General features: G+C 36.7%; 1 protein-coding gene across 1 annotated transcript in view; it reads right to left on the reverse strand.

Annotated features, from left to right (window-relative positions):
• Positions 1–11,385, reverse strand: part of LOC126471147 (uncharacterized) — a 69,767-nt gene extending 58,382 nt beyond the window's left edge. The window contains exon 1 of the mRNA XM_050099245.1: positions 11,220–11,385. Within this exon, the coding sequence (XP_049955202.1) occupies positions 11,220–11,385 (166 nt within the window). The remainder of the gene's footprint in view (positions 1–11,219) is intronic.
• Between the last annotated feature and the right edge of the window lie 964 nt (positions 11,386–12,349).

Below are 12,349 nucleotides of genomic sequence, written 5' to 3' on the forward strand. Positions count from 1 at the left end.
ATGTACAGGAACTATGGCTCAGGTTTTACAAAAATTGTTGACTATGTTCTGGACACACATGTACCCAGTAGAACAGCTACAAAGGAAGGTACCCTCCATTCGATACAGTCACTGTAAAGAAACTTCTAAAGAAACAGAGAATACATTACAAATACAAAGCGGAGTAAAGGGTTATAGATATGGTCACACAAAATTGAGTGTTTAAGGCCTTCACTGACTACTGCAACAGAATATTGTCAAAAGGGCCTTCACAAAACCCAAGCAATTCTGATTAACTGTAATGGCTGTTGGTGGCACTAAAGTTTATGTCTCAAGACAGGACTAAAATTGGGAGTAGTAAGGCAAAAGCAGAAGAATTTAATTTTGTTTTCAAATGTTCCCTTACAGTTTAATTCTTGTACCACTGAAAAGATGACATATACGAATATTAGTGCCAGTGGCATTGAGAAACATCTGGAGTCATTGAAACTGAAAAGAGCCCTACAGCCTGGTAAAATCTCTATCAGATTCGAACAAAATAAAAGTGCTGAGTAGTTCATAGAAAGCACAAGCCATACCTGTCTGGAAGAAGGGTAGCAGAAGTGATCCACAAAACTGCCATCCAATATCTTGGTATACATTTGTTGTACAATGTCAGGACATATTCTGAGCACAAACATAACGAGGTATCTTGAACTGAATGGCATCCTCCATGCCAGCCAGCACCCATTCCAAAATCATCCATCATGTGAAACCCAACACGCACTTCCCTCACATGACATATTGAAAGCATTAGATCAAGGCAGTCAGATAAATGCAATAATCATTGATTTCCAAAAAGCATATGATTCAGTACTACTCATAAGCTTATTACCAAAGGTATGGTCATGTCAGATAGCAAGCAAAACTTGTGACTGGATTGTTTTTATATTTTTGGTCGGAAGTATGCAACACACTATCTTGGATGGAGAGTCATCAGTAGGTGTACACACAGTTAGTTAGTTACTTGTTCCATTGACCAATCTTATGGTAACAATTATCATGTAGACCATGTCAAGTGCATAATAAATGCACACATGAATCAGCGTCTGTTTTTTTTAAGCTCAAAATTTTTATTACCACCCCAGTCAATTAAATGGCACAAAATGCATATATTACATGTATACTTTTATTTATTCCTATTCAAGAATTCATCTATGGTATAGAAGGAGTTCTCAAGGAGATATGATTTCAGTTCGTTTTTGAAACTATTACTGCTGTCTGTCAGACATTTTATTTCTTCTAGTAATTAATTTAAAAGTTGTACAGCAGCATATTTTACCCCTTTCTATGTGAAAGGTAGGTTAAATAGAACATAGCATAAGTGTTCCTTTCGCCTTATATTATAATCATGAATGTCGCTGTTGTTTTCAAAATGGTCCATGTTGTTGAGAACAAATTTCATTACTGAGCAAATGTACTGTGATGCTGTTGTAAGAATTCCCAACCTTTTAAACAAATACCTACAAGATGCATGACTATGAGCCCCACACGTTATTCTAACCACTTTCTTTTGAGCAGTTAATACTTTTTACCTAAGTGTTGAGTTACCCCAAAATATTACTCTATATGACACCAGAGAGTGAAAGTATGTTACTGTTGAGATGGCTAACCACTTTTGAGTACATTACTTTATTGATGATTTTTGTAAACGCTATAATCAAGGGTACTGGCTGGTGATTATTGACATCTGTGGTGTCCACTTTTCTGTAGAGAGGCTTGGCCATGGCACATTATACCCGGTCTGGGAAAACAACTTGAGTTAATGATACATTACACATCTGACTAAGAACTGTAACTGCTCCACATTGTTTTAATTTCTTGTTAGAGATGTCATCTATGCTAACAGAACAGTTATTTCTCAAACATTTAATACCTTTCCTTATTTCACAAGATGTTGTTGGGTGACAATTAATCAAACAAAGATTTCTCAAAATTGATACTTCCACATACTGCTTGGCGTTCTCTATTGAACTATTCTCATCAATTTTTTCACCAACACTTGCGAAATGTTTGTTAAACACATAGGTTTGAGAGCACCCCAAATAAGTGTGTTGGGTCCCTTGCCGTTCATGTTGTATATTAATGACAATACAGACAATATAATAGTAATCACAGACTTTTTGCAGATGATGCAGTTATGTAAAGTGAAGTACAGTATGAAAAACAGTACAGATATTCATCCAGACCTTGGTCAGATTTCAAAGTTGTGCAAGTATTAGCAACTTGCTTTAAAAGGGCAAAATATAAAATTGTTCACTTCACAAAATGAAAAAAAAAATATGTGTAAGATCCTAGGACTATAATATCAATGAGTCACAGTTGGAATCAATCAGCTCATACAGACACCTTGGTAGTGCTTTGTAGTGATATGAAATGGAGCAATTGGATTGTTCAGTCATGGTTAAAGCAGGTAGCAGACTTCAGTTTGTAGGTAGAATACTAGGGAATTGCAATCAGGAAATTACTTACTAATCACTCCTGTGATACATCCTAGATTACTGGTATTACTCAAGTATGTGGGACACATACTGAGTAGGGATAACATTGGATGTTATATGCATATGGACAGGCACAGCACGAATGATGACAGATTTGTTTCACCCATTGGAGAGTGTCATAGAGATGATGAAAGAACTGAACTGGCAGACACCTGAAGATAGACACAAACTGTCTCAAGAAAGCCTATTTACAAAATTTCACTAACCAGTGATGGTTCTAAGAATACGTTACAATTACCCACTCTCCCTCATCCTCCATCACCACCCCACCACCCCCACCCCCTCCGAGACGTGTTGTTCCCATAGGGATCATAAGTACAAGCTTAGGTTACTTACAACACACACAGGCATTTAAACTGTCTTTCTTCTGACCTTTCATATCCCTTTCAGACCCTCTGCTTACAACTGTATACATTAATTTTTAATGTGTTTCAGCTGCAACAGAAGTATATCTCTCCAATGGGATACTGAGGTACACGTTTGTGAATGTTCAACTTTTTCATCATTTACAACCACTGCCAACCGTTGGCCATCACTATGAAAATATAAAAAAGTTAACATAGCAGTACACAACAATGTGCAGCGTTGCGCCTCACCTTGTAACCACCAGAATACACAGTTATGATTGGTTTACTATATTTCACAGTATAATTGATTATTGTTGTTTTGATAGTGTATGGTAATTACTGAATGATCATTTTACTATTTATTACAATAGAGACTATTTTGTAATTAGTTATTTTAGTCCATAAAATGAAGCCAAGTGTACAAAGTATGTTTGGAAAATGGGCACCTATTTTTGTATAAATATTGCATGTAAAATCATTAAAAATCAGCTACGAGAATTATCACAAAAGAAATACTTTCTCTCCTCCAGAAAAAAGATCAGGTCTGAAAGGGATATGTTAATGGAATGGGTGAAAACCTAAATGATTGGTACAATGGGATAGATGCTATGTCATGCACATCACAATGGTTTGCTGAGTATAGATGTGAATGTAGATGTAGTCAGTCAAAATTCTTTCATATTAGGAGGTAATTAACTGCTTTCTGTTATTGTAAAACAGTAAATTTTATTGACACAATATCTTAAGACTTTCATTATTACCTAAAGAACAATAAAAAATATACATCGTAATTTTTGTCATATTAGCACAACATCTGATGATTTTATAGCAGTAAAGATAAAATTATTGCCGTATAAAAATGACTGTGAAGCAATATAAAGAATTCAACAATGAACAGCAATTGTTTGCAGAACTGGTGAATGAAGGGAAACAAAAAAAAAAGAATACTCACTGGAAGAATGTACATGGACATGTGGATCTGGGTTTGAACCCCTCTCTACAGAAATGTGAGTCCAGAGTATTGCTACTACATAATCCTGCTTCATTCTCCCTAAAATCACAATAGTTTGAGTGTTGTTATTTTTATTTTGTATGGTCATTATTGACTGATCGTTTTACTATTTATTACAATAGTGGAAATCAGTTAGAATAATTAATGACTCCAGGACAAATGTTTTTAAAAATAGTTTACAGGTGATGACCTGGATGAAATTTATAATGAGCCATATGCTAACATATAATTTAATCTATTCCATTATAAATTCATATCATTATCTGAAAACAGCTTTCCCCAAAAGCTAATCAGAAAGGACTCTTAAACAGACATGTAAGAAACCATGTATCACTAGAGGGATTAAAACACCTTGTGAAAGGAAGGGAAATATATCTTTTGGCAAGAACAAGAGGGGGTCCTATAGTAGCCAAACACGGCAAAAACTACTCAGAATCACTAACTGAACGTTTTTAAAGGTCAAGAAACATTAATATAATGTCAGAAATCTGTAATTCTGACAACAGATTTAAGACTATGTGGAATGCAGTGAAACAAGATACCAGAAAATCAGCCACAGAACATCACTTTTGAACTGAATGGAAGGGCTACAAATGATGAGTCACAGGTAGCAAATATATTCAATAATCATTTCTTAAATATAGTAGAAACTGTAAGAACAAACAGTTCAAGAGGAAAATCACAGCAGTATGTTGAAAAAGTAGCTCTCATAAATTTGAGTCATATGAATGTATCAAAAACTTCTCCTTCTGAAATTAAGAGTATTATTCATTCTCTCAAAAATAAAATGTCATCTGGTTTTGATAGTATTTGCAACAGAGTACTAAATATTAGCTCCCATATAATAAGCCTGATCTTGTTCAAAATATGTAATGTGTCACTACCTAAGGGCATTTTTCGAAAGAGACTGAAATATATCATTGTTAAACACTGCTTTAATAAAAGTAATAAAAGAGACGTCAATAATTACAGACGTGTTTCACTGCTGACATCATTCTCCAAAATTTTTGAGAAGGTGGTGTATTGTAGAATAGTATTTCACCTTACCAACAATAATATTCTGAGTAAATCATAGTTTGGGTTTCAGAAGGTTGTTTTACTGTGAATGTCATTTACATGTTCATTCACTGAATGACACAAAGATTATATAATAAAATAGTGGTGGTTAGCATTTTTTGTGACCTCTCTACAGCATCTGGCTGTGTTGATGACAATATCCTCCTTGATAAATCCAAGTTTTATGCGGCTGCTGGCACAGCTAACTAATGGATAATGTCACATGTAACCAAAAGAGTGCATAAAGAGAAAGTTCTACTTAATAATTCAAACAATATAGTCTCGGGACCTATTTTTGAGTGTGGGGGAAATCATTTATGGGGTTCCTCAAGACTCAATCTTATGCCCACTACTGTTCTTCATATGTGTAAATGATGTTCCATTTAATATACAACAAGAAGAATTAGTTCTTTCTGCAGCTGACACTAGTATTGTAATTAATCCAAGCCTACATGCAGAAACAGAAGAAATGTTAGAATAAGTTCCTAAAAGTATCACTGACTAGTCTTCTGAGAATAGTCTCGACCTCAATTTTAAAACGACACAGTACATTCAGTTCTGTACATCTAGGACTTGGCTGACAAGATGAGAAAGAAAACCAATGTGCACTCCGTGTCCATACCAGATGGAGTCACTCCCAGGTCCTCCCAGATGCCATGGAGAGCACAGGGTGCAGCCAACTGCAGGTCGTTGCTCACGTTGGTACCAATGATGTGTGTCACTTGGGATCAGAAGAGATTCTCTCTGGTTTCGAGCGGCTAACAGAAGTGGTAAAGGCTGCCAGTCTTGCTTGCAACATGAAAGCAGAGCTGAGCATTTGCTGCATAGTCTACAGGACCGATTGCGGACCTCTGGTACAGAGCCGAGCGGAGGGTCTGAATCAGAGGCTCCGACAGTTCTGCGACCGTGTAGGCTGCATATTCCTTGACTTGCGCTAAAGGGTGGGTGGGTTTCGGGTTCCGCTGAATAGGTCAGGTGTCCACTAAACGCAAGTGGCTGTGTGGCGTCGACTGGGCTGCTTTTTAGGTTAGAGGGTCTTGGGAAAACACAAGAAGGGCTTCAGTCACAAAGGGTGCAGGCTGAACACAGGAAAAACGTACGTACAGGAACCATTGGTATAACAGTTGTAAATTATCGTAGCTGTGTTGGGAAAGTAGCAGAACTCCAAGCGCTAATAGAAAGCACTGATGCTCAAATCGTTATAGGTACTGAAAGCTGGCTAAAGCCGGATATAAGCTCTGCCGAAATTTTTTGCGAAGAACCTAACGGTGTTCCGAAAAGATAGGCTAAACACAGCTGGCGGTGGCGTGTTTGTTGCTGTGCGAAGTAGTTTAACTTGTCGCGAAATTGAAGTAGTTACTTCCTGTGAGTTCGTATGGGCAGATGTCATTGTTGGCAACCGGAATAAGATAATAGCAGGATCCTTTAACAGACTTCCCAATTCAGATGACATAGTTGCTGACTGGTTGAAGGAGAACTTGAGTTTGATCTCAAACACGCACCCGACTCGTACGATAACAGTTGGTGGTGACTAATTTACCGTCGATATGTTCGCGAAAATACATGTTTAATTCCGGAGGTAAGCATAAAATATCATCCGAAATTGTGCTAAACGCATTCTCTGACAACTATTTCGAGCAGTTAGTTCATCAGCCCACGTGAATAGTAAGAGACTGTGAAAACACACATGACCTCTTAGCAACAAATAATCCTGAGTTAATAACGAGCATCAAAACTGATACAGGGATTAGTGAACACAGGGTTGTCGCAGCGAGATTGAATACAGTAATCCCCAAATCCTCCCAAAAAAAGGGAAAAATATACCTATTCATAAAAGCTGATACAAACTCACATGACGCCTTCCTGAGAGGCAATCTCCACTCATTCCAAATTAATAATATAAGTGTAGACCAGATGTGGCTTGAATTCAGACAGTTACTATCGGCAGCAATTGAGAGATTTATACCAAATAAATTAACAAACAACGGAGCTGATCCTGCTGCAGAAACAACGAAACAAACATGCCAAATTTAAACAGATGCAAAATCCCCAAGATTGGCGGTCTTTTACAAAAGGTCGTAATTTAGTACGGACTTCAATGCGAGATGCTGATAACAGTTTGCACAACGAAACTTTGTCTCGAATCCTAACCCAAAGAGATTCTGGTCGTATGTGAAGTATGATAGTGGCAATAAACAATCAATGTCTTCTGTGCGCGATACAATGGAAATAATATCGAAGACGGTACTGCCAAAGCAGAGTTACAAAACACAGCCTTCCGAAATGTCTTCACAAAAGAAGACGAAGTAAATATTCCAGAATTCGAATCAACAACAGCTACCAACATGAGTAAAGTAGAAGTAAATATCCTCCGAGTAGTGGAGCAACTTATATCACTTAATAAAACCAAGTCTTCTTGTCCAGGCTGTATACCAGTTAGGTTCCTTTCGGAGTACGCTGATGCATTAACTCCATATTTAACAATCATACACAACCGTTCGCTCGACGAAAGACCCGTACCCAAAGACTGGAAACTTGCACAGGTCACACCAATACTCAAGAAAGGTAGCAGGAGTAATCCACTTCAATACAGGCCCATATCGTTAACGTCCATATGCTGCAGGATTTTGGAACATATATTGTGCTGAAACATTATGAATTACCTCGAAGAAAACTGTCTATTGACACACAGTCTACATGGGTTTAGAAAACATCGTTGCTGTGAAACACGAGTAGCGCTTTATTCACATGAAGTATTGAGTGATACTGACAAGTAATCTCAGATCGATTCCATACTTCTGGATTTCCTGAAGGCTTTTGACACTGTACCGGTACCACACAAGCTGCTTGTAATGAAATTGCGTGCTTATGGAATATCGTCTCAGTTACGCAACTGGATTTGTGATTTCCTGTCATAAAGGTCACAGTTTGTAGTAACTGACGGAAAGCCATCGAGTAAAACAAAAGTGATTTCTGGCGTTCCCCAAGGCAGTGGTATAGGCTCTTTGCTGTTCCTTATCTATATACACGATTTAGGAGACAATCTGAACAGCAGTCTCAGGTTGTTTGTATGTTACGCTGTCGTTTATCGACTAATAAAGTCATCCGAAGATCAAAACAAATTGCAAAACGATTTAGAAAAGATATCTGAATGGTGCGAAAATTGGCAGTTGACCCTAAATAACGAAAAATTTGAGGTCACCACATGAGTGCTAAAAGGAATTCGTTAAACTTCGGTTACACGATAAATCAGTCTAATCTAAAAGCCGTAAAATCAACTAAATACCTAGGTATCACAATTATGAACAACTTAAACTGTAGGAAACACATAGAAAACGTTGTGGGGGAAGGCTAACCAAAGACTGCGTTTTATTGACAGGACATTTAGGAAATGTAACAGATCTACTAAGGAGACTGTCTACACTACGCTTGTTCATCCTCTTTTAGAATACTGCTGCGCGGTGTGGGGATCCTTACAAGATAGGACTCGCGGAGTACATCGCAAAAGTTCAAAGAACGGCAGCACATTTTGTACTGTCGCGAAATATGGGAGAGAGTGTCACAGAAACGATACAGGATTAGGGGTGGACATCATTAAAAGAAAGGCGTTTTTCGTTGCGACGGAATCTTCTCACGAAATTCCAGTCACCTGCTTTCTCCTCCGAATGCGAAAATATTTTGATACCGAACTAAATAGGCAGAAATGATCACCACAATAAAATAAGGGAAATCAGAGCTCATACGGAAAGATATGTGTGTTCGTTCATTCCGCGCACTTTACGAGATTGGAATAATAGAGAATTATGAAGGTGGTTCGACGAACCCTCTGCTAGGCACTTAAATGTGATTTGAAGAGTATCCATGTAGATGTAGATGTAGATGTATGAATGACAAGTGTACCAGTGATAATTGTAACAAATGCTGATGAAATAATAAATAGGTTGGAAGTTTCAAAATTCTTATGTGTTCATACTGACAATAACTTAAATTGGAAAAACCACATTTTGGAACTCCTAAAACAATTTAGTTTAGCCACATTTTCATTTGGAATCATTGTAAAACTTTAGGAGAGAGAAATCAGTTAATTATCATATTTTCATTCAATAATGTCATGGAGTAATGTTCTGGGGTAATTAATCTTTAAGAAAACAAGTCATCATTGCACAAAAACATGCTCTAAGAATAACATGGGGTTCTCACCCATGACCATCTAGTAGACATCAGTTGAAGGCATGGGACAGCCTGACTACTGTTTCACAGTATATTTATTCCCTTACAAAGGATGTTATAAGTAATCCACTACAGTTCAAAAGCAACAATGATGTAATAATTACAATACCAGAAGGAAAAATGACATTCATTACTCCACATTAAAGTTGTCTTTAGCACAAAAAGTGGTGCACAATGCTGCAAAAAAAAAAAAAAAATTCATGGTCACTTAAACAGTGATATAAAATGTCCGACAGACAGGAAACTAAAATTAGAAAATATACTGAGAAAAATTCTCCTTAATATTTCCTTCCATACTGTATAGGAATTTATATTACTGTAATATGTATAATGAATATTACACTGAAAAATTTTCAGAATGAAATGACAGGTATAAAATAATTTTCAATCTGAATGTAAAATGAATTTTGCCACATCATTACAAATGATGCATGGAAAATATAACTAATAAACTAAACACCTTGCTTGGTTCCTCTTATGTCCACCAACCACCTTGGTAAGTTACTTAAAAGCTTTTAGAAGGCAAGCAATATAATCACCAATAGTACCACTGTCTGTCAAACACAACAGTGTTCAATATAACATAAGGGTTGATGGAAGCTTTCATTTACTTTACCTCTTCATTTTCCCCATAAATTACTTGAAGCAAGGTTGGTTTCTTGTAACCAACCATTGTGTCTACATTGGGTTACCTAGTTAACCTTTATAGCTGTATCAGCCAATTTTAAAGGTGTACTGAAATTAGTGTACACAAGCCTCAGGTTGTTTCTCATTTACATCTTTATAAATGTCATAATAAAAACAAAATTTAAATACCAGTACTTTTAAGGAAGAGGATCTAAATGGGAAGGAACCTAATGCTCACTCTAATATACATTTGGGGTAAATTAAACAATATTATATAGTTCTGCTGCTCATTAGAATGGAAAGATAAACCTGCAATTATTATTTACTGATGAAGTCCTCACACTATTGTAGTAATGCACCATATATAATTTTTTATATTTCTTGCAACTTTTTCATGTCTTCCTCTTCCTTTTGTTTGATTTAAATGTCTACAAAACCATCACCAACAATTTTCAGCCATCCAGAAGCATCACATTTGTGCTCAGCCTCCATTGTTCAAGAACAAGAATTAGAGGTCCACCCACCATGCACTCCATACCTGTTTTCATGGAAAATTTTCTCAGGCTATTGGTGTGTGTGTAAATAATATATGCTGATAAAGCAAGAATTATCCAGAATGTTGTAGAAAAATGCTAGCAGCCATATCTGTGCCCTATATTTTACATTTAATGCATACACAGCTTGTCCATGTTATCGATGCTCCTTTTTGTACTGTTAATTAATGTATAACACCCAGCTTTGAAAGAAGGCCAGAAATGGATGCATCATAGTGCAGTGTGGATAACATTAAAACTGCTTTGTTCTCATTTGAAACATATGAACACAGAGAAACATTATCTTAACTTAATCAAAATATAGATGACAGTTCTTGGCGTGCAGAGAAAGATTGCATTTCTGGTCATACATAGGACTTTTCCTTTTCACAGTACTAACTATGGACAAATCCTATGTCATCAACAGCCTTGATAATTGTAGAGTTGTGAAAAAATAGTCAGTGACACATTTCAAATGCGTCAGATATTGCAGCAGCTTTGCCACTTTCAGACATTCAGCCCTACTGTTCACAATGTCAGGTCGTATAAATCTGCTTGTCTGCCAAGAGGAATAAGCTTGCACAATACAAAGGGAATGCATTTGTTTTCCACATTTCCTTTGTACATTCAGTGTCAGAGAATCTTACTCTAGCTGTAATCATGATACTAAGATATGATCAAATTTTTCACATATCAACAGCTTCAGAACTTTAGCTGCTGCTTCTGGAGAGATGCTATAGTTTGTGAATACCTGATTTTTCTTCCTTTTGATTTTATGTACTATTATACAACACATTTATTCTAAGCATTTCTGTATGTGTTGGATCAGCCCTTTCAGACAAAATATTATGCTTCAGCAACTTTCTTGTCCCAAAACATTCCTGATGCCATTTACTTCCACCTTCACCATGTAGAATGCTTGCAGATAATACAATTGCTTCACTGTTTTTGTCAGCTCTGTCATTTCCATAGCTACTATTATCTTGTGTCTCTCTTTCAACTTCACTATCACTGCAAGCACCTGTAAGAAATTCAATATCTATACTCTTCTTTTGCTTCATAGATTAATGTGTTGTATTCAGATTTAAATTGTTCCAGTTTATAATGCATGAGAATCCAAAGTTGAAGTTCACACTAGCAAAACGTATACAATATCGAACAGTTCATAATGTTGTGCAACAGTAGCCAGTAACAATTAGAACGCCTTTTTACAATGATTTTGTATACAGCTAAGGCTGAATGTGGACAGTCATGACTGTATGACAATAAATTCATTGGGTTACCTTGGTTCCCTCATTAAATAACAAAGACTATTTTTTTGAATTTGGACACAAAGGTTAAAATTACAAGACCACATTTTGTGTGTGTGTGTGTGTGTGTGTGTGTGTGTGTGTGTGTGTGTGTGTGTGTAAGGGAGGGTGGGGGCTGACATAGCTCTATCTGGATGCACATATCTCATTGTGTCCCAGTGTGGAACTGCTACTGTGCTGATGCCCAGAGATGACATCAGTGATGACAATATATGTTCTAATCCTACTCAAGTGCATGACAATTTCAGTTTATAAGAAAACAATGATTGAGTGCATGGAATTCATGTCATATATCAATATCCTCAAGAGCAGATGATTGTGTCTCTACAATAACTGTTGTCATTCCCACATTTGAATGGGGATGTAGATAATTGGAATGCAGAACAACTGAAAAGATAATGTTGTGAGGAAGTTAAACCAAAGACTGAGATGTATTGACAGAATTTTTAGAAGATGTAACAGGTTTACTAAAGATGCCACCTATGGTACTGTTGTCCATCCTCTTCTGGAGTATTGCTGTATAGTGTGGGAGCCACATCAGAGGGGATTGACACAGGACATTGAAAAAGTTGAAATAAGGGGATCTTATTTTGTATTATTGTGAAATGGTGTACAGAATGCCACGGGTGTGATACATGAACTGGTGTGGCAACAATTCAAACAAAGGCATTTTTTGTTGTGGCAGGATCTTCTCATTACATTTCAATCACCGAAT

This window comes from Schistocerca serialis, chromosome 3 (genome assembly GCF_023864345.2).
Source record: "Schistocerca serialis cubense isolate TAMUIC-IGC-003099 chromosome 3, iqSchSeri2.2, whole genome shotgun sequence".
Classification (NCBI taxonomy): Eukaryota; Metazoa; Arthropoda; class Insecta; order Orthoptera; family Acrididae; genus Schistocerca; species Schistocerca serialis.